Raw genomic sequence first — 24,240 nt, forward strand, 5'->3', positions numbered from 1 at the left:
GGTCTATGGGTTTGTTTTGTCTCTGTGATCCACATGTACTCTTAAGCTTACTGTCTGGTATTTTTAATAATTTACATCTCTGTAACTCAAGCGGATAATCAGGGCTTTAGCGGGCACATTTGGTTGCATTTGGGCACATTTTCTGCCTTTATGCTAAGCTAACCTACTCTAATGCTAGGTGCAACCTCTATTGTTTAATTGAATGCCATATTTCTCACAAAGAGTCATGAATTTGAAAATTTATGAACTTGTGTGTTTGTGAGGTAGAAAGCATGACTCTGGAGCTTGATGATCTTCTCTTGCAATATTATATACAGTGGGGCAAAAAAGTATTTAGTCAGCCACCGATTGTGCAAGTTCCCCCACTTAAAATGATGACAGAGGTCAGTAATTTGCACCAGAGGTACACTTCAACTGTGAGAGACAGAATGTGAAAAAAAAATCCATGAATTCACATGGTAGGATTTGTAAAGAATTTAGTCGTAAATCAGGGTGGAAAATAAGTATTTGGTCACCTCAAACAAGGAAAATCCCTGGCTCTCACAGACCTGTAACGTCTTCTGTAAGAAGCTTTTCTGTCCCCACTCGTTACCTGTATGAATGGCACCTGTTTGACCTCATCATCTGTATAAAAGACACCTGTCCACAGCCTCAACCAGTCAGACTCCAAACTCCGCCATGGCCAAGACCAAAGAGCTTTCGAAGGACACCAGGAAAAGAATTGTAGACCTGCACCAGACTGGGAAGAGTGAATCTACAATAGGCAAGCAGCTTGGTGTGAAAAAATCAACTGTGGGAGCAATCATCAGAAAATGGAAGACATACAAGACCACTGATAATCTCCCTCGATCTGGGGCTCCACGCAAGATCTCATCCCGTGGGGTCAAAATGATCATGAGAACGGTGAGCAAAGATCCCAGAACCACACGGGGGGACCTGGTGAATGACCTGCAGAGAGCTGGGACCAAAGTAACAAAGGTCACCATCAGTAACACACTATAACGGCAGGGAATCAAATCCCGCAGTGCCAGACGTGTTCCACTGCTGAAGCCAGTGCATGTCCAGGCCCGTCTGAAGTTTGCCAGAGAGCACATGGATGATACAGCAGAGGATTGGGAGAATGTCATGTGGTCAGATGAAACCAAAGTAGAACTTTTTGGTATAAACTCAACTCGTCGTGTTTGGAGGAAGAAGAATACTGAGTTGCATCCCAAGAACACCATACCTACTGTGAAGCATGGGGGTGGAAACATCATGCTATGGGGCTGTTTTTCTGCCAAGGGGACAGGACGACTGATCCGTGTTAAGGACAGAATGAATGGGGCCAAGTATCGTGAGATTTTGAGCCAAAATCTCCTTCCATCAGTGAGAACTTCGAAGATGAAACGAGGCTGGGTCTTCCAACATGACAATGATCCAAAACACACCGCCCGGGCAACAAAGGAGTGGCTCCGTAAGAAGCATTTGAAAGTCCTGGAGTGGCCTAGCCAGTCTCCAGACCTCAACCCCATAGAAAATCTGTGGCGGGAGTTGAAAGTCCGTGTTGCTCGGCGACAGCCCCAAAACATCACTGCTCTTGAGAAGATCTGCATGGAGGAATGGGCCAAAATACCAGCTACTGTGTGTGCAAACCTGGTAAAGACCTATAGTAAACGTTTGACCTCTGTTATTGCCAACAAAGGTTATGTTACAAAGTATTGAGTTGTATTTTTGTTATTGACCAAATACTTATTTTCCACCCTGATTTACGAATAAATTCTTTACAAATCCTACCATGTGAATTCATGGATTTATTTTTTCACATTCTGTCTCTCACAGTTGAAGTGTACCTCTGGTGCAAATTACTGACCTCTGTCATCATTTTAAGTGGGGGAACTTGCACAATCGGTGGCTGACTAAATACTTTTTTGCCCCACTGTAGATTTATTTTCAGTTTATCACTAAATTTTACTATTCTGCCTCTGTGTGTGAGGCATGTTGAACACATCAAAGTGCCTCGCTTTGTTTGCAATAACTGCATTGAAAGAGGTGATTTTTTTTCCTAGGAAAACTGCAATTTTCACAAACTCCAGCATTTTCAAAGGCTTATATCAGCCATACCACCAGGTTACAGTAATATATTTTAACGGGAAAAGGGGATGCAATTATAAAACAGCTCTGTGAGCAATGCTCCTTACAATAATTGCATTAAGATTAAGTCGGCTCAGTTAAAAGATGCTGAGTTAACAACCCTCAAAATCTTTACTGGCAGGAATCCTCAAAAAAGGAAACAATGAGGCTAAATCTTTACAGATAACTGAGTTGGAGTTGTGTAAACTGGGGAAATCCCTATTGTTGGCAGATGTACCAACAGGTCTTGAAAGTCCTAAAGGCATCTACAGTGCAAGTCTTGGTTTTATGAGCAACAGCCTGAGGAGCTCAGACGAAATATTCAAACTCCAGGCAAAAGAAAAATCACACAGGTGAGAAAAGAAACAAATTATGTCATTATGTCCACATGTGGAAAATAAGCCTAATTATGTCACCTTAATTTTAAACCATTCAGTAAGTAGCTTGTATGAAATAATAATGGAGATCGTGACAAATAGGAACATCAAAGTACTTGTGAAACATTTAGACTTGCTTTGTGTAGCCAGACTGTGAGCATGCCTGAACACGCCTGCATGAACTTTTAATAAATCTTACATTGCAGGAGGAAAACCCTTAACAGATTGATTAACTGCTGACAGCTTTATGACAAAATTACTATTGTTGCACTCGGAGCACTCATCATTAGTTAAATCAATGGTAAGACATCACCATTTATACTATACCACACTTTATAGCGTCTCTGTCAGCCCTCTCATTTGGTCCAAGTCTATCACCAGTCCACAGCAATACAACACACCAGCTCTCCTAATAGACAGTAGTTATGACAGTAGCTGTCATGTGACACCAAATAGCATTTGATATGCACATTATATCTCAGAACAATTTAAGCTACGCTTGTATAGAGCTTACACGTGTCATTTTTAAACAGGAATAGTTTACTTTAGACAGTTAAACTGGCATTAGCCAAACCGAAAAGGCAACCCTTGTAGCAACTGAATCAATTTACCAAAGAGTACTTTTTGCAGAATCGTGTTCTGTCTCACTAGCAATATTAATGCAATTGGCAATTAATCTGCAACACAAAGTACAGTATTTTCCATAATTTGCACATGTGGATGTCATATTGGTACAGGAGCACAGGTATTTTGTTGTTTGGTGGTGGATGTGTAGTGTACACGGGTTTATCTGTTTTTTTGTATTTTTAAAATAAATAAAGCTGCCTACTGTGGCTAAACAATGGGTCATTGGGGGCTTTGATACTAATCCAAGACATAATTATGCCAACTATAAACTCAAAATAATGAGCTGAAAGATGATTAAATACTTTGCAGTGTTTTAGGGACCTGCAGAGTGTGGTAATACTTCATATTTCTCAAGCCTCGCTCTTCAAATCATTTCATCCATTGTTTATACAAAACAAAAAGGTTACTGTAGCTTTAAAATGTTGCTTTTAAGTGAAGTCAGGACATTGTAGGATTCTTCATGGGCGCAGTTTTTTTTTTTTTTTTCTTTAAACCCGAAACTTAAAAACAAGTCGGCCTTAAGAAGGTGAATATCAACAGTCTTTGAGGCAGATAAAACAATATGGTCAGTGGAAAAACCCGCCGAACAATTCCGACTTGTCTGAGTGAAATGATTAGGCTAAATCACATTTGTTTGGCTAAAGCAGCTTAAAAGACGCATGCATCGCCAAGAGTGTAATAACACAGTGACTGGAGGGGGGCTTTAGAAATACCAGAAGTCTGACAACATAACAAACAATTGGGTCCAATGTCCTCATTCAGTCTGTGTTCATGGTTACTGTTCATTCATATCAATTTAAAGTTTACATTAAAAAGTTAAACCGAAACCATCACGTTCTGTCTGTGTTGCCACTGTTATTGTAATCTGCACTTGTTGTTTCTAGATCACACCTGTACAGATGTGATCAGAGGAGATCTTAGAAATATCACAAACCGTGATTTATGTTGTTCTATACTGAAAAGAAGCTGCGTGACTCAAGATAAATGAGATTGATAAATATTTTGCACACTTCTTATTGTCTCATTGGTGGTGTTTTCTGATTTTTGGCTGTGCACTCACTGCGCTCACAGCAACTTTGGATCCCAGTGGATGGGTATCCCTTTCCTTTCAAAACGGTGCAATCTAATATGCCCTCAGCCCCTTCCTTCAGCAGCAGCCGCAGAGTTCCAGCAGTTAGTAACTTCATCTCATTCACATCATCTTCCACAAAAGGTGTGTCTGTTTACAAAACCCCAGCAAATGTGACACTTACAATGTCGGCAGGTACAAAGCCTCCGGCCGAGTGATCTGGGACTAGCAATGAAAGATGAAAGCGTGGACTGACACCGCTGCTGTGGAGCGCGTGTCTGGATGATGCTCTCGTCAGCCGTCAGACAGACAGGTGAACTGGGAAAGATGACCAGGAAAGCAGAACAGGGAGTATCAGGGTTGATTCTTGGCCAAGGCTGGGCTAACCGTTTGATATACTTTGATATGTGCACTCCACCTGAGCCCAGACTGTGAGTGCGAGGGGTGATAAGCAGGGACTTGTCAGGCACTTTATGGGATGCGGCGTTTGTTTATTAATCACTAGGTTCTGTGATGTGTCTCTCATCACCCCAACAGGTATAATTAAGCTTTAAAGGGCATGGGAGGCTTGATGTGTCTGCAATTCATTTTGTTTTATCTCCACGTTCCTTTTGAAGTCACTGCTGCACGAATAAGATGTGCGTGTACAGTGGAGGGTGTGTGCACAGAGGTGAGTAAATCTCTGCATGGTCACACAGGTTCTTGATAAAGATGTAGTCTGTGGTTCCCATGTTGCATGACCTGAACTGTCTGCTTACACGCCAGCTTGTTTAGCCTGACACGTCTTGTTTAGCCTCAGCGGATTCAGTCATTTCAAGGCTGACAGTTCAAAGGTTGTCAGTCTGTGATGGCCAGGTATTGCGGCGCTTGTATGACATCTTGGGTTCCCAGCGGGGCAGCTGCGGCAGCCTGTTTTTCAGCACAAGTATGTGACAAATGTTGAGGGGAAAATAAACAAAAAGCCATCTAGCTGTGAGTGACGTAGCCCTATTGACCGTATCAAAAGGTTAAGCAAATTGCAATATACATCAGAGGAATGTTTGAATTTCACGGGCCCTTCTCCACTTCATCTCTCCTAAAATTGATTTGTGGTGTCAAATGAGATACTTGGAGTGGGACATCATACAGGAATGTAAACACGTTCGCACTACGCCTTTCTAGCCTTAATCTTCTGGCACTTCTAAAGCATTTTGAAATCTAGCCGTTCTTTTATTCCATACAAAAATGGCTTATTTTAAATAGCCAGCTTGAGTCAGGGGAGTCTATCAAAACACCTTTGCTACTTGTAAGTAGGCCAAAGCATCGTCCGTATTGTCTGGTGTGCTTCTTCTTGATTCTCTTCCATGTGATTCCCTGTCAGGAGCAGGCAGAGGTGCGAAAAGATGAGAAGCTCACCTGTTTACTTTGGCAGTGAAGACCGAGCAGGCGAACAGCCAGTAGCTTGTCACTCTTCCCACTGGATCCTCCCGTTCTGTCCCCACGCATGTGAGTGAATCGATGCAAGCCATGCAGAAACGTTACCCGGCGTCGCACTTAACATGACGAGCACGGGTCAGGGGAACATTTCAGTACGAGCCCCTCCTGCAGGAGCTTATGTAAATTAACAGCAGTATATAAATTACATTCCAGCGGAATAAATGTGGCACTGAGAGAATGCATATCTTGGTAGATAGAGTAGATGAATATCGCTGCATTTTGTTTTCCTTTCTATATCACTCGGATCCTTAACTTTACTCAAGTTCTAACTTTCTGATCAGGCAACAGTTTACAAGGTGTCTATCAAAGGCTCCTGTGCACACAGTGTGCAATGGGAAATAGATTTAAGTGGTGACAATCAAAGATTTACAAGTTACTAATTCATTGTGCGCTGCAGGCAACAAAACAAAAAAGACACACTCATTGTAACTTCTCATTAGTGGAAGGAAATCATGATTATAAATGTGCAGACTATTTATTATTTTAGGAATCGGGTTTATGTTGTAACCAGCGGCTTACTTTCAAATAGTAACCATCAAAGCTGAGGCTCACTTCATGAGACAGTTAATGGAAAGGAAAAACACCTGTGGCTGCACCTACCTTTGCCACACTAGATGCAAATAAGTTTTGCTACTTTACTTTCATCCCACATGAAAATTACAACAAGAAACCAAGAGATGATGCATGTTTGGCAGTCTTTCTACATGCTTTGAAGTACATGAGTTATGGTAAGTGAGTTGCTTTCAGGAGATGTTATTTTCAGTAACTGAAATCAAATTGTTTGGTGTTGTTTGACAGGAGCTAATCACTGAACATTGTTGTGGAAAGGCAGTGTGAGCTTTGTCACGTGTGACCTGTTTTGGGGTTGCTTTTTTTGTTATATGAGTGTATGTGTGGAGAGTAGAGGGTTAACATTTAATGAAGGGACAGAAAGATGGGGAATTACGTTAGACAAAGGTACATAGGTATACATAGTTGATGTGATGTCATGTGAACAACCTAATCCTCTAACCCAACAGGACACTTATGTAACCATTAATTTTCTGTCAGTAACACAACGCTAAGGTAAACATGCTCTGTAATGTTTATATTTAGCAGTTTCTGTGATTTCCTGGCTTTGGTTTTGAACATTCATGCAGGTGAGGATTTTTTTTTTTTTTTTTTACTCTATTGCCAGACCAGTGCACATCAGTATTGGTCCCATTACGCTACTTTACCTACTACCCCATTACCTACTAAGTAAGTGAAGTTGTGCCTAACACATATAATCTGCTATTTGGGGGTTTGATCAGCTCACATCTGTAATCAGCGTCCATCCATATACCTGCTTTGCATTGTTGATCTCTGTATGACTGATATGTGTATAAGTGTATTTATTTGTATGGAAATGCAATAAAATAAATATATATGGCTGTCATTATGATAGCATTACGTCTCGTGCCAATTAATGCCTCTTTTGTTTGCTACTAGAGGTGTTTCCATACAATTTAAGTGTGCTAACTCATTATTTGCAAATCTATAAATCAATCAAAGCCACACTGCTTTGTGTGAAAAATTTTATATGGTTTGTGTCAATGTAATGTTGGATCCCTGGTACCTGGTCCCAAGTCCGAATTCCAGACAAGCCCCCAAATTGTTAGACTCATCAAAAGGTCCTAGGGGATGGGGAGTAACAATTTAAAAAGTGTCTACAAATAAAACTGTATTTTTTAAAGGTTTCAATTAAAGAGATAAGTAGACCGATGTGTCCATCAAAAACCTGAAACAAAAAGTTTGCAACAAATCCTCAAAGCTGAAAAAAGTCAAATGGTTAAAAAAGAAAAGACTGTTAGTTATTAAGTAAGTAATAAGTAAAATGTATTCATATAGTGCTTATTAAGATGAGAGCCAGTCACATAGTGCTTTACAGAGGTAATACACTTTCTACTACAATTCTTGTTCACCCAGCGCTTTTATGTATCATTGTCACTGCACTGGGGCAATTCAGGGCACAGTTGCCCCAGTGCCCAAGGGGCAACTATTTCCTGCACAAGGATACTTTGACACATGGACTAGAGGAGCTATGATTATGGCAAATAACCCACAGTTTCTCCTGAGCTATAGTCGCCCTCAAATAAGGAAGCACTTATAACAGTGCCAGAGCTGGCCGGTGGGGCTGGCCAGTTAGTCTTCAAAGCTTTTATACTCCAATGTTGATTGCTGAGTGGAGCCTTCTGTGCACTGTCGTGGCAGGAAGGTGCATACACAGCATTACTGCATGTACCAGAGCCAGACATCTTCTTTCTCATAAAAAAATAAATAAAAATTGCCTTTGTGACTATAATACACATGGCTAGACCACGTAATCTATGTTATAGCTTGTTTATTGACACAAGAGCTGTGCAGATATTTAAAAACAACCAAATCAATGTGTCTGCTACTTAAAAAAATGTTGTTACTGTCCACAGACTATATTTCCCTATCTTATATCACATGTATGCTATATTCTTTTCGTGGTGTGGCTATATTCAATTGTCCTTTTATTATATCAATATAAATGTAATAAAGATAGTCCTCTCTTTGTAGCTTACAAGAAAAAATAAATACCATAAAAATTTGCAGGCCTATGTGACCTTATAAAGTTGGAAGCATCACAAAAGACAACTTGTATAGCCACAAACTTTAGCAATAAACTGCTCTAAATCCCTACTATATGCCTTCTGTAAAGTCGGGGAAATGAGAAGAATTAAAAAAGATGTGAAAAAGATTAATCCACTTTATAACTTGGCCCGCAGCTTGAAACGTTCAGCATACTTCTGTCGTAAGATGGGGAAATATTAATTGTTTTTCAACAAAATTACGACGATATTACAGACTACTTAAAATTATTGTACACTGTACTGAATTTGAATTTACTTATAGTGTAATTTCATTAAATTTTTACAAAAAATGTACAAATCTGACGATAAGCAAGCACTTGGTGACAGCGGGGGAAAAGGACTCCCTTTTAACTCACAATGAGACATCCAGCAGAACTAAGTCAGGGAAGCATAGAAAAACAAGGGCAAAATGTAATGCACACATTTATATAGTGCTTTTCTATTTTTATTGACCAATCATTTAACATATATGGCAAATCTAGAATCACATGCAAGGACATGCATGTGATCCTAGGTTGGATACCCAGAGAAAACCCACAAAGGCACAGGAGAAGGCCTCCAGCAAGAGCTCTACTTCACCACCACATTTTCTACTGCATACTGATGTCTTTCAACTTTCAATTGTGACTGCAGCGTCTAATTGTACTAGAATACAAACTCTAATTTGGGATGCAAAAGGATTCCTGAAATATTACATTCATCATGCATCTTGATCAATAGTTTATTTTACTTGTTATTGTCAATATTTTAAAGGAGTTTTTAATGATATGCATTGGCAGGTTTTATATGTGGCTCATCTTCTTATGTTTCTACACCTCATCACCTTAAAGATGGATTCATTTGTAGTGGTACATGCAAGGTGGGAGGAGGATACAACGAGATCTTGTGCAGACGGGGAAAGTCCCCAATTATGTGGTAAATTTAGAGAGTGGTTGCGATATTTATTCTTATTGCCCAAAGAACTTGGCATTTATGAGACTTGCCGCAAATGCATTCCCCGCAGCACAGGCAAACTTCAGGCTCATTGCAGCAGCTCAATCAGATGAAATAGCTGCTGCTGATGATTTATGGTGGAGTTTGGAAGAAAGTCTCCAGTAGCTCGGCTTATTTAATGCAGGTGCCCTTTCAAAAAATGAAACAAGTTAATTAGGTTTACAGTAGCTCTTCTTTTAGAAGGTCGATGAATATGTTTTAAAATTTCCAGAGCCATGAAAAAAATACTAGAAGTTCTAAGAGTCCAAGCAGTGTATAGTTTATGTAAAATTGATGTATCTGCTACAGATGGATAGGGATTATATCAGGAACCATTGTATGTCATGCTTTCAATCAATAATGCTTTTCTTAGCAGAAATCCTGGATTACATTGTGCCACTAAAACTCTGCAAAGGTCATTTGAGTGTGCTCTGTGCTTAAAAGGTATGATTTGACGCCACTGGATGTTCATTGTATGTAATCAGCATGGAGTCAAAATGTAAGGACTGAAGGGAATGTACAGAAGTTGCAATGCCTCTCTCACACAGCAGGGGTGATGTGATTTTTAAGTGCCCTTGCAGGGACAATTTATGGCCATTACGGTGGACTATTTCTAGCCATAGAGATGGATTAGGGTCAATTATTGTCCATTATGGAGAAAGATGGCCGCACAATTCTACGAGAAATTACTGGTTCTGGCTGCAGTACATTACAGAGAAATTATCTCTTGGGCCTAAAGTAAAATCTGTTGTTTTGTGACTGATTCCTTTAGTTTTGCCTGATGTGTTTTTCCTCATAATGTTCTCATACTTGTGGCCTATTAAATAATATTACATATTGTGGGGATGCGTGCACTTTAAATTAAATGTTGCCTTTTTTTCCCTTTTTCCTTTTCTCTTTATTTATTTATTTAATTTTTGCAGGTCAAATGAGGTGTTTTGTTACCAACATTTTTGGGGGGATTTTTATGACCGCTTTGTTAGACACAACTTTTGGTTGACCAAGGTTTGACCTGTCGTTCAATCAGAGATGCTTGTCTGATCACCTGTAACTGAGTGTATGCAACACAAAAACACTTTCATTTTACCTTTTTTTGGATTAAATTGTAAAAAAAAAAAAATCAGCTTTCAATTTAGCTCTGAGTCCATAAGATCAGAGGTTGCTATCTAAATATAATGTTTTTATTGGTCTCTCGCTGTCTGTTTGGTTGTTTTTTAAGAGGGTATTTTTTAAATATAACGCTTCCAGTTTTATTATTGCAGTTATCTAATGCATTTCCCATACTCCGTGGTCCTGACCCATACAGTAAACTTTTTCCAATAAGCAAACCCTTTACAGCCACCCCCCCCCCCCCCCCCCCCCCGCTTTCAATATGTTTATGTCTAAATAATGGAGAAGAATCGGGAAATAGAGGGTGAGCTCCTATTATTCCTGGCATTAGAGCTCTGCAGTGGCTGTCATCTTGCCAGAGCTCAGGCTGGCAGTCAGCACAAACTGGAGGTAACTGAGAGAAGTCCCTGCCAGCTGCCAGGGTTGGGGGTGGGGGGTTTGAATGCCACCATACCCTCCAGCAAATATTAATCAAAATCCCCGATCAATAACTTCTCAAGTGCTAATAAGCACTGGCAAGTTTCATGATATGTGAGCCCCTTCATCATTTCAACTACCGGGAGATTTATTGGAAATCCATTGTTAGGTCCAAAGTATGAGGTAATGTAGCACTTAGTAAATGAAGTAAAACCCAAAGCCCGGGGTGATTTGTATTTCATTTACAAAGAACATGTCTAATCATTAGTAGCTCCATCTCTCTGAAAAGCAACCAAACTGCCGTAATGATGGCTGTGTTCTTTTATGGCTTACTTACTCAGCAATGTCGCAGGAGATAACAGCAACCGGTAAAGCCTCGCTGTCCTCCACTCCAGGCTGGTTCACTCCAAAAGAGCCATGGGGGACTCCTACGCACCATGGAGTGATTAAAGTCATGTTAGGGAAGCATTATGGGTCAAGTCATAAAGTAATTTGATTTCTGTCCCCCTACACTGTCTCCTATCAAAGTGATTGGTCTCCTGGTCATCTCACTGGCTGACATAATTGTTAATTAACCATTATGGGCTGCCCTCTCTCATCTATATCTCACAGCAATTACTCATTTGACAACAATGCAGTATATCACAGTGCATGATGTTTGGACGCAGACCAGTTTTATGAGTACGAATCAACCTGATATTTTGAAAATGCTGTGCATTTACTCACACGTATGGATTCTTATTTACCCAAATATTAATTAGCATCAAGCACACGATTGTCTTGCTGCCTCACTTAGCGCCAAGACATATGCACAAGCACTGCAGAGCTGACAGATTTAGTAGTGTTTTCAACCAGCTATTGGTGTAAATTTGCAAACTAGTCCTTCACACTGGTTTTCCCTTTTTTCAAACTAACCCCTGAAGTCATCAGCTCACTGCACGTCAAGGCGAGCTGTCTATTTAAAAATACCACAGCTCAGGTAAAGAGGTCTAGGGGGAAGAAAGTTAAATAAAAAGCTCTTTAAAATGGTATTCATAGAGAAAAAGACAAACAATGCCGCGTTGAAAATAAAAGCATGCTCTAAAGTCCATTCTGATGACAGTTGGAAGAATGCGGGCTTTATGGGGGACTTGAGTCCCATCTATGCTGTATCTTTTAAGCGTGATTATTTACTTAAAACAACAAACCAAATCTCCAAGTCTGGCACTGTGGACGATGGCCCTTTGATTGAGCTCTGAGCTTGAATTCTTAACTAATAAATTGTTCCGTGCCTTTGTCTGGGGCATTAGCAGCAGTAGTCTACGTTTTTCTTGTCCTAATCTCAAGAATGTGGCAGCCTCTTGAGAAGCTCAGGGGTTTCCTCCTCTCCCAGAGCCAGTGTCTTCACTTTGTTTTCTTAGAGGACTCCCTTTATTGACAGGCCTCACCGTTAGCCCTCTCCTCGGCCATCTGTTTTCAACGATTCTGACTGAGCACATCAAAGTCAATCAGTGCTGCAAAGCATTTTAAAAGTCGTACTCCTCCCCCCCCCCCCCCCCCCCCCCTCCCTGTATGTGAGAAATAAAGCAAACTTTTCATCAGGCTCACAAAAAGACAGACGGTTTGTACTGTGTGTGTTTGTGTGTATGGTTTCAGTGTAAGGGTGACCTGGGAGGGATCCCTGAGCTCACAGGACAGGTATGAGCAGCTTAGCTTTGTTCAGTGCCTACTCTGACGACAGCTCGGTGAGTCACCTAGACACACTCACCTAGGCTAACCTCCTTTGGTCAGGTTCCAACTAATGACAACTCTCTGACAATAAAATAATCATTAGTGAGACTGAGATGCGCAGCCTTCAAAGAGAGAGACTTGTCTTTGTGTGGTGATGGAAGGACAACGACTTAGAAGACTTTGCGAGCAGTGGTGGAGGAAGTATCAAAAGCTTTTGTTTTGATTAAAAAAATATCCGGCATAAAATCTTGAAAAATTGTGCTCATCCTAAACATACAGACACCTTCACATGTGCGCTAAGGCCACAATAATACAAGTTTTCGTCACTATTGTATGTAATCTATCATAGTTTGTGTCTTGCCCTGTTTATGGTCTTTCTATGCTTTTTTTTTTTTTTTTTTTTTTTTTTTTGCTAGACCCCCAAGCAGTCACAGCTGATGCCCCTCCATAGAGGTATCTTCCTTTTAAAAGGAATTTTTACCTCCCCACTCTCGCTAGGTGGTTCTTTTGCCTATTACTGTGAATTGGTTGTATATAAATAAAATATATATAATAATACAAATAATAAATGATATAAATATATATATATATATATATATATATATATATATATATATATATATATATATATTCATCAATCTATATTTGTTTGCTGATAATGCCAATAAAAATGTTCAGAAGACACCAACATCACTTGAGAAGATATTAACTAAAAACCAAAAGGGTAAAAATGATCACTTACTATAGCTGTCGTACTTTATTCTTTAAGGAAATAAGGTAGGAAGGTTAAAGCGAAGGTGGAGGGAATTGTTGGATTCTATTCTGGTTTCTGGTTGCTCAGTAGATTATATAACTTGCTCATTAGTTTTCGCAGTGGCTCAAGTGAGAACATGTAAATTCAATAAGCTTAGATTAAATCACAGGAGGAAAAAAAAAAAACAGAAGTCTGGACTGCAAATAATACAATACTTACAGTAATACCGTAAATGTAAGCTGCTCAGATTCCACTGCTATTTATTTGATAAAATATTCATCAGGAATCCTAAAACCCGAATAGCGTTAGAGGTACTTGCGATATTGAACATATTCCAGTATTGTGCAGTTATTAATTAACGACACAAAGTTGAATCCGTGCCGTTTTAGTTTAGAAACTATCGACAGCCAATCAGAGGCACTGATGGGGCTGAGTCTTTGGTTGCTCTGGCAATGCGGAGGGCGGGGACTGGTAACCCGGTAACCACCGAAACACTGCTGATAGGATGGCATTGCGGAAGGTTTGGGTTTTAATTTCAGCTCCTTTTCACCCAGAGTTGTGATATTATTTAAACAAAACATTGTAGTTTGCTAATCTGAAAATGTAGTTTTCTTCTACTTCTTTGGTCCTTAGACTTTGACAGACTACATTAGCTGAAGACTTGAAACTGGGCACAGTAGTTGACAAAATTTCTCCCTTCTGTGGCTTTCTGTAGCTCCATACGGGATATATATATATATATATATATATATATATATATATATATATATATATATAATTTCTGGATTACCTAATAATCATTTCCTCCTGCATTTTGCTGTTATTGTAGACAGTATAGCTCACAGTGTATTAATTTTTGTTTATAGCTTTGTGCTCATCCTCACTGAGATAAATAATTCTGCATTCGCTGCTTTTGCCCAGCTATGCATTTACTGAATGTAACTGCAGCAGTTCACATATTTTACAGAACTTAAAATCCAATGCAAGCAGCGAATTGGTAATCACCTCAGCTGCTTTCCAAGACCACATAATGCGAAGCCTGCTGCATCCAGATTTCTCACTTTCTGACCCTTTGCGGAGACACAGTAGAGGCAAACATCCCCAGGTGAGAGAAGGAGTGGAAGAAAGGGATCTGCAAAGGCGACGTGAGCAAGAAGAGAGAGAATACGTGCTTGGCCCTGCTCCACCGCCGTTAACTTTAGGTAGAACAAACAGTTGGGGATTTTAGGAAGACTAGGATATGAATTATAACTATTAAGTATTTTTTTATTTTATTTTTTTTATAGCTCAAAAGTTGGGTTTGGTGGCCTCCCCTAGAGAGAGACTGACAGAGGATGAGTGGACCCGGGTCAAAGAAAGGTCCGTTCAGCAGGAGGAATCAGCTCAGCCCTGTGCAATATGCAGGGAGGAGTTTCAACTCCACCCTCAGGTACTCCCCAACACAGTGGCTCCTCTTAATTCCCTGTGTGGGAGCTCTTTTTTTCCCCCTTTTCTTCTTACTTTTTTTTTTTTACTGTATTCTGTGTCTGGCCTCAGGGAAGCCTGTGTTTCCCTACACACAAACACACACACACACACACACACACATGGAAACACAAAGCATCCCCCTCGCCCCCTCCTTCTCCCCTGCAGTTCCTGTATGTTCTAATCTGTGTAGACAACTGTACAAATTTACCCATACTGCCTTGGAACTCAACTGTGACGTGATGATGTAGCAATCAGTGTGTTACTGTGAGGGTCATTCGGTCTTTTACACCTTTCCGATCCCCTTTTAAGATGCCAATCTCCTCAAGAATGCGGGACCAGAATAGACGGCTTCACAAAGAACAGTTGCCATAGATGCGCGTGTAAATATTAGTTTGACTCAGGGGGAGGGGGAAAAAAAGTTAATTAGAGCCTGCTAACAAGGGAAAGTGACAAGAGGGAATCTTTGTTGATCTGGCATTTTCTTGAAAGTCTTCATATTGTAACGATTGCAATTGTGCTGCAAATCTTATGTTGCATTCCAGCGTTAATGTGACACTTGAAAATGCTTACGACAGCAGTTGTTGTGAATCGTTCGTGTGGATTGAAGCATTTGCTCCTCTCTGCAGCTGATAATGTTTTGATACTTACCGCGAATTGTTTGCAACACTGCAGGAATAAAATAGCAAGAGCTCTTCTGCTTCCCAAATGTTTTATTTCACTTCTATATTGTGTGTCTGATGGCAAAGTGCAGCCTGAAGCTTTAGAGCGTAGAGAGAGAGAGAGATGTGAAATCTCTCTCTCTCTGGTCTAATGGCTTGTCGAGCTCCTGGAAATTGTACACTGCAGGGGGCCCTTTCACTGGTGATGGAGTGTGTTGGTCAGGCCAAAAACAATGGGAAATCAATACGCCTCCCCCCTTGCCCTCTAGAGACCTGAGTAAACTGGTTTGTGTGCCCAGCCCCATAGCTTCAGTGCTCTACTTTCAGGCAATAAAGGAGTCCCTCTTACAGGTAGAAGAAGGCTATAGTCCAGGTCCCAGTTGGCCCACTGGGGGTCATGCTGACTCCTTCTATCCTCTTGGTAAATAACAGTGAAAGGCAGATACAGGTGATCACATATGTGCTTGAATACACACAGATTTAGCATGGCTTAAATCTCACAACCACACACTGTATGTGTTCATAATGCAATCAAGCTTTCCTTAAAACCAATGTGCATTCAGCATCCTTCAGGCTGGAGACAAGTCAGCACCATATATTCAGTCCAACCGTGGAATCTGAGCTGAACATTTTAGGTCAAGAGTTTTGATCTTTTTTTTTTTTTTTTTTGCATGTTTTCCTTACTGTTCTTTTCAGGTTTTGCTATCCTGCTCTCACGTTTTCCACCGAGCGTGTCTGCAGGCCTTTGAGAGGTTTTCTGGGCGGAAGCGCTGCCCGCTGTGCAGAAGGGAGCCGTATGAAACACGTGTCATCAACGATGCAGCTCGCCTTTTCCGACATCGGTGTGCCACCAGGTAGGGGCGATAAGCTAGTAATATATATGTATGTATATATATATATATCTTTAGAGAAATATATATATCGGCAACACTCACTGGAATTTGGATGTGTTGTTACATGTGTGTCTTGTCATGTGATGTATGTGTGCAGGATACAAATGTACTGGCGAGGTTACATGGCTCGTAAATGGTACAGAACTATCAAGAAAACCATCTGCCCAAAAGACAAAAGGCTGAGACGTCAGTTTTTTGAATCAAGGGTGAGATAAACACGGCAGGGATGACATCACAATGATCACAGCAAACAAACATAAGATCACATCACAGGGCATCAAGCCTCAATTTTTTAGTTATTTCTTTCCACATTTAACTCGGACATTCTTTGACTGTGTAGCTGGTCAAATAACGACCGCGATGACTATCACATCTTGAGGGTTCAGACGTGGGTTTCAGGGACTCGCTGACCCCAGTGCTAGCACACACACACGCACACATCTTCACCTGCTCTCACCCTCTTGAGCTCCTTTGATCTTTTGTGAATCATACACTGTTTGTCCACAAATGTGAAGAGAGTTTTGTGTTTTAGTCAAACAGTCTGGACATTCCTGGGTCAACACAACTGCACCAGGTCTCGTGGGTATGCTTGGGTTGCTTTTTCTTTATGTCTGGTGTGTGTATGTGTGTGTTCAGTCCTGTCACTGGGTAATATGGAAGAAGGGGAAGAAGAGAGGGAGGTGAACATGTCTTTGGATGCTTGATGCAGTTTGTGATATGTTGAAAGCTAAGGCGAACTCAATAAGAGGTCATTTTTACAAACCCCTGACCACTGATCTCGTAATCTGTCAGGGAATGGGGTCATTTGACTCTGAAGCTGTGTCGCTTTCATGACGGCTCTCAGGAAAAGGGAACATTGCCACCTAGTGAACCTCCCCCAGCTAAGGCCTTGAATGACCAAAGGCTAAACGGGTCACCATTTTTCTTTACCAAACATCTGTTTTCAAAGTAACCCCTCGTGAAAATTCATCCAGCGGCCATTGTTTGTAATAGATAAAGCTCCAACGCACGTATGTTTTTATGTCTCTATGGAGTGTTGCAATCATGCAAAGTGCTCCTTTCCTTCCAAGAGACTGATTAAGCACAAGTGACAAATGCGTGAGGGCCACACTTACAATGTGTCGTAAGGGTCACAGTGTCCCACCCATCCCCCTGTCCGTCTCCATCTTCTCGCCTATAAAGCATCCCTACAGCTGTCACATAAACAAAGACACAGCCTTTACTGAGCCAATTAACTCTGTTCTAACACATTAGACCACGTCCATGTGCACATTCTCAGGATGGAGTCAGCTGTATCAGCTACTCTACATTCAAGTTGTGTGATTCAGTGGTTGTGGGTGGTCATGAGATTGTCTCATATCTTTTGTCACACCGAGGATGATCTTCAAGAGCCGCGCACCGCAGCGCTGACAGGTCTGATTGACTTGATTTTCAAGAGGGAGACTTATTTGCTTAGCTGACTGTAATGCAAACAGGCGTGTTAGCGCTGAGCCGGGACCTGTATGAGTGGGAGAAACCTATTCTTTCGGTTTTTCCTTATGATAACACACAGCAATAAAGCATCTTTGTATCATGAAGCTACAGGTGTTCCCGAAGGTGTTCCTCAGAAAAAAACACTGACAACAACAGGCCAGTTTCAGAACTCTTATCAGCTTATCCAGATGTCCAGCTTTCAATTTTCGTCCTGTTTCGGAGGTCCGACCCTGAGTCAACACATTACCTCGAGACAGTTCCGACAACTACGTGGATTGCTGTGAGATAACGTAGCGTGCCCCCCTCCCCACTCTCTTGTCCGCATTGACTGTGGAGCGAGGCAAAGTTCATCAGAGGCTGAGCTGTTTGCATTGACTGTCGAAAAAAAGTCCGCCAGCCACATAAAACCCTCCATCCGAATGCTTAACAGTTGTTTAATTAGTGATAAAAGCCTAGCTGTAAAGCAATTCTGATGTCACTGTGGCAGGCTAAGGGATAAGGTTTGTATTTGTGCACGTATGAAAGCAGGTGCTGGGCCAAACGCTCCTCTGCTGTTAACCCACTTACAAATTATTCTTACTTTTGCGAGGTGCACAGACCGATAGTGTGACTGTCTTATGTGATTAAGTGAATCGCTGGAGGTTTAAGACTATTGATCAAACAAGATGAGATTTTAAACACATCACCCCGAGCTTGAGGAAGGTCTGATAAAAATGTCTGCAGAACATCAAATCGCTTGTAGCCTGCACGAAGACACGATAGTTGTTGAACTAGTTAAAATATTCAAATCAGAAGGCTTTAAATGAATGTACAGCCTCTTCATATTTTCATTGAGTATGTTTTAATTGTTGCCTAGCAACAGCTGCTGTAAATGGGAGAAGACAGATGAATTCTGTGTAGATAGACATCATAATAATAATTTAAAAAAGACTTTAAAATGGTCAATCTGACAATTGAATAGCTGACTAAATGCTTCAGAGAGAGGAGTGAAGACGCTGTATTTAAAGTCCACATCCCTCTTTGGAAAATGTTGCCCACACACCAAATAATATCCAAAATAGAAGAATTTGTGGGGCATGCGGGTAGGCTATGTTTTACTTGGTTTAAATGCTGCTTCTTCACAGTAGTATTCTTGTGAAGTGATACTGAATTTTTAAGTAGTTAAATTTAAAGTAGTTAAATCACACTGGACTCAGTCTGTGTTGTCTATGTATCGAAAAGGAAAGCTCAATTCCACCTGAATAGACAGAAAACTGACCATGACAGGTGATATATTCCATCTAGCTGAGAAAGATAAAGTCATGCTGGTTAAGCTGATCCAGAAATATGGCTTTGGAACAAATATCAAGAAATCAGAAGTTGCTTTAGAAAAGAGGAGTTAGTATTCAGTCGTTTAGATTGAACAATTACTGTGCAATTGGTTTGACTGAGTGTCTGCCCAGACGGTGTGTAGCAGTTTGCGTGTGCGTCTGGTGTATGAAGCAGAAAAAAGCGTAAGTGATATGTGTGTTTCCATGTTTCCCAGCACCCTCTTCCTTTTTTTACTGGTTTCCATTAATTCTCCATGCTAGTGGGAGATGTGACTGTATCGATCTGGCTGTTTAACAACTGCACCCTGTCAGCGTGCCTCAGCCATTACAATACACGCACACATACACACACAAACACAATTAGCCTTCGCCGAAAACACGACTCTATTGTGCGGCTGAATGAAAACGTTCGCATCCTTTGTGCCGCTAAAATGGTTTTTCTAATTAGTTGCAGGAGTTGAATGACAGCTTTGTCCGATACTGTCACACCGACACGGAGGCTTTTCTGAGTGATATCGACCGCTCGCTGTCATCAAGCAGACGAGTGTTCCAGCAGCTGGAGAGAAAGAGCGTCTCCGAACCTCAGGAGAACGACTGGGACCGAATAAAGAACCAGGTCAGGGGGCGAGATACACTAGAAGCCGCTTGTATCATTAAACAAGGCTCCATAAAAATATCTAATCCGAGTCTGATTCTTCTTCCAGCCTTGCCTTTCCCTTGACAAGTCAATGCTTGCAAGGGGACCACAGCATCACAGCTGCAATACAGAAAGTACATATCTCTCAGAGGTGATCATTCATTTTTACCAAATGAATGTGAGTGAGTAGGCTAATAATCCTCTGTGTTTATCAAAAAACACGAGCAAGTCTGATGATGCACGGCAGGCTTTTCATCACCTGGCCTACTGCGGAGGAACTGAAAAGACATTAAGATTTGCTGTTCCTTAAGGCCCCATTGTTGGCTTTCATTGCAGTCAGTGCCATTTTTCCATAGAGGGAGTGGGGTGTGTGCAAAGAAAATGTCTGTTTTTTTTCTTTATCTGGTGTGAAAAGGTTGAGCACAAGGCAGGAGTGGCTCAGCCTTGACATGAAGCATCAAACGCTGAATGCGCTTTCAACACATGCCTTGCACCTTTTTCACGGGTACAAACTCTATAAACTGGCGTGCAGCTCGTTATGAAACATTAAACAGCGGGCGCATGCTGGCCCTTAAATACAGGAAGCTTGCCTTTGGTTAATCATTGGTGAATCCATGCATGTGATGCTTTGTTTTGTATAAGGATCGCTGATAAACGTGTTTGATTGCTTTGTGTGCAATCAAACCTGTCAGGTTCTGCCAACAGAACCTCAATGTCCTCTTATTGTGCAGGTACATATGCAGGTACATATTAAGGCAAGTTCAAGGTACATATTAAGGCAAGTTCAAGAGAATTCATGTGATTTACTTCAAACTCTTACAGGTTATCCAGAGAGGTGTGTGGGACTGCCCCATTTGCCTGACTGCACTGAGCAACCTCAGCCTCCCGACAGTATCGGCGAGATCCAACCATCAACAGCGGAGACCAACCGTGCTCCTGTCCTGTTCCCACCTTTTCCACCAGCTCTGTCTTGAGGCCTTTGAGGCCTTCTCTGCAGATAGTAGACCTTTGTGTCCACTGTGCAGATCTGCATACCACAAAAAACTTATCTAATAGGGTGGAGAAGGCAATCTGGATGAATCCATGTGGGTCGCTCAATATAAAATCAGAATTAGCTGTATAAAATACTAAAATAAAATAAGCATTTTTGCTGAAGCTGTGCAGAATTATGCTTTTGTACAATGAATATTCTCTGGGTTACAGCCTCTACATAGAGGTGGGTCACAAACTGAATAAAAAAACATTTTCAGTTTTGTTAGAAACCTCAACCAAATCAGTTTTTCTCTGGGAAACTTCTTGAATTTGTTCCAATTTTTTTTTTTTTTTTGAACCAGTATCACAATTTTGAGAGTTGCACAACTGCACCAATTTAACGTCTGTGACACAGGGTAGCAGAGTGGTAGCCTGGATGTTTTCTCTGTTTTCTGATCACTTGGGAAAACTTCAACAGAATGTCAATATCCCTTTCCACCACATCACAAAGCTATTCGATTGAGATCTGGAAACTCTGGAGGACTACAGTGAATTTTTTTATCATGTTCAAGAAACCAGTTTGAGATGTTTTGAGCTTTGTGACATGATGTGTTATCCTGCTGGAAGCTCCCATCAGTAGATGGCCACACTGTGGTCACAAATGGACGGACATGGTCAGCAACAATACTCAGGTAGGCTGTGGTGTAACAGTCAGTAACAAGGGGCTCAAAGTGTAGCAAGAAAATGTCTCCTGAACCACTACACAACCAGCAACCTGTACTGTTGATGCAAGACAGCAGGGATCCTGACTCTATTATCTCCTAATTACTGCCTAAGTTTGGTGAACCCTTGTGAATTGTAGCCTCAGTTCTTAGCTGACAGGAGTGGCATCCAGTATGGTCTTCTGCTGCTGTAAATATCTGCTTCGAGGTTCAAAATGTTGTGCATACAGATGCTCTTCTGCATACCTTATTTGTAATGAGTGTTTATTTCTTATCAGCTCGAAGTAGTCTGGCCATTCTCATCTGACCTCTGACATCAAAGCATTTTCACCCAAAGACCTGCTGCTTACAGGATGATTTCTTTTTAAGACCGTTCTCTGTAAACCCTAGAGATGGTTGTATGGGGAAAGTCAAAGCAGATCAGCGTTTTCTAAAATACTCAGGCCAGCCCATTAACAACCAACAACCAGTCAGTCACTTAAATCACCTTCTTTCCACATTCTCATCCTTAGTTTGAACTAAGACCACCTTAACTAAGTCTACAAGCCTTAAAACAATACATTTCTGCAGTTTGATTGGCTGATATTTGTATTACTACGCACCTGTACCAAATGAAGTGACCAGCAAGTGTACATATTACACTGACTTTGACTTAAGATTGTGACACTTTGAGTGGGTGTAAAATTGCTTTAGCTGCAGTTTTAACAGAGCATAGACACGATTTTGAGCCCCGGAAATCTCATGAGGTTTTCACCTATAATTAAGATGTTATGAGGGATGAAAAAAAAAAAAATGACGGAATACATAAGGCAAATTGAAAAGTGTCCATATCAGACCCACCCTATTATTGTATGCAAGCAAAATCTCACAAAGTTTCATTAAAATGCTACGGTTTATGTACAATAAATAAATAAAACCAGCTGATCCTGAGGGTTTCAGGTAGGGATAACCTAATCATCTATCACAGTTAAACATTAAATATGAAGCTGGAACCGGCAGGCCATGATCTCGGCATAATCATGCAGGGTGAAGAAGTGAAGCAGACCAAAACCACAACTAAAGCGTACATAAAACTCTGCATCGCTCACGTTTACTTTGTGCATTAAAAAGAAACACGAGAGACGTTATTTACCAAACAGTAGCTAGCCCTTGTGTAGTTGTGCCACCGTGAGAGTTAACAGGCAACCAGCAGCTGTTGTTTGACAAGACATAATTATAGCGCGTAGCTCCCCATTAAACCACAAGCTATCTTTTCATTGCTTATTTATGGATTAAACAAGTGAGATATTATGTTGGTGAGCTTTATAGGTGCCATTTTTCTTTATATCTGAGGACTGAGCTAGGATGGCTTCCCAGTCTTATCCTGAGCAAAGCTAATAACATCCTGCCATCATACCCACAACACAAATATTACAATGGTGTCATTCTTCTGATCCAACACATCCACATTTTCACCTTTTATTATGGGAAGGAAAGAAACTGATTACTGGACAAGTAATAGGTAAACATTTAAGTCACAATTACCCAATGACCGCTGATGACCTGATTGCCACAGTGACAAATGAAAATAAGTTGAAGCATTTTCTTTTATTTGCAAACACACAAACATCGAAAAGAACAAAACATTACATTTAGCAAACTGAAGAATTGTTTTAAAAAAAATACATTCACAAAAAACATGTACCAAAATTATATGCAGGGATCGAGTGTCAGATGGAAAGAAATGAAAGGCTGCTCACTGACATTTCAGAGCAACTTTCAAGTTTTTTGACCCCCGTTTGATTGTGATGCTTTATTAGGGGTGTGACACTTTCCTGCAGTGTGTAGCTGAGTGGATGGACGCACGGGTTTAACCCTTTCACCCAGATGAAGAATTATTATTGATTTTAATCTCGAATCCATCAGTGTCACCCTTTATTGACCTACTACATTAATTTGTGCCACAATGGTATTTTTCCACAGTATGCAGACATCAGCGTGCTTTTACTGGAAACAAATAAAATGACAAGAAACATACCAGGACATCTACCTCAAGTTTCTGCCACTACACAACTTGCACTCTTGATATGGCCTTGATCACAAATCAGACACATGGCTGTACTTTGGATTTGGGATGAAAAGCCGACATAGTCACCATTTACAAAACATTCTCAGGTCTGATTGGAGAAGTCTGTGTCAGTGAGTTTTTTCCTTAATTCCAGTTTTTGTAACAAAATCAAATTGCAGTCAGTTTTTGGTGCAAAAAATTCTCCTTCCCATTTCGATTGCATATACAAATTCAGCTTTTTTTCCTCCTTCTTTTCATCACTATCACTTAAGCAACCATGAAAATACAAAGCGCGCACACACACACACACACACACACACACACACACAAACATCATCATGAGATCACTCTAATCTAACCTAGTCTCAATGGAGCTGATGTGACATAAACATTCATGGCAAAAAGAAATGGCTTCAGACTAGAAACTCTGGCATACAGGAGATCACAGTGGAACTGTCTACACGCTCACAATGCCCACGCACACACGCACGTGTGCACGGACAAAAACTCCACAGAACCTTAACATTAAGCCTGCGAGATGCTTTTTCGTATAAGGCATTTAAGGTGGTTCTGGAGACAAAGAACATCACAGTTCAGAAAATTATGCAGCAATACAACAACATGTAAAAGGGGCCTGAGTCACCTAGTCTTTCTCACAGCAACAAAGCTGGATGTTTTCTTATTCATGCATTCTGTGTGAAGACCTACAGATTTGCATTAGATGAAGCTGTTTATAAAAAAAATATATATATAGGTATATGTACAAGAAAATACAGAATGCTTAGTGATTCAGACCCTGG

General features: G+C 40.8%; 1 protein-coding gene and 1 long non-coding RNA gene across 2 annotated transcripts; one reads left to right on the forward strand and one right to left on the reverse strand.

Moving 5' to 3' along the window:
- Window positions 1-308: 308 nt before the first annotated feature.
- LOC146511496 (uncharacterized) lies at window positions 309-13,685 on the reverse strand. The gene is made up of 3 exons (XR_014875988.1): window positions 13,480-13,685; window positions 826-11,224; window positions 309-739 (listed from the first exon to the last, which is right to left on the reverse strand). It is a non-coding gene; the product is annotated as an uncharacterized LOC146511496 (long non-coding RNA).
- A 19-nt stretch (window positions 13,686-13,704) lies between these two features.
- Window positions 13,705-23,773, forward strand: rnf32 (ring finger protein 32). The gene is made up of 7 exons (XM_085172076.1): window positions 13,705-13,780; window positions 14,228-14,462; window positions 14,547-14,689; window positions 16,083-16,240; window positions 16,377-16,485; window positions 19,511-19,678; window positions 20,522-23,773. Exons 1-7 carry the CDS (start codon window positions 13,766-13,768, stop codon window positions 20,750-20,752), a joined length of 1,059 nt encoding a protein of 352 aa, XP_085028202.1. The 5' UTR covers window positions 13,705-13,765; the 3' UTR covers window positions 20,753-23,773.
- Window positions 23,774-24,240: the final 467 nt, after the last annotated feature.

Source organism: Neolamprologus multifasciatus, chromosome 9, assembly GCF_963576455.1.
Source record: "Neolamprologus multifasciatus chromosome 9, fNeoMul1.2, whole genome shotgun sequence".
Taxonomy (NCBI): domain Eukaryota; kingdom Metazoa; phylum Chordata; class Actinopteri; order Cichliformes; family Cichlidae; genus Neolamprologus; species Neolamprologus multifasciatus.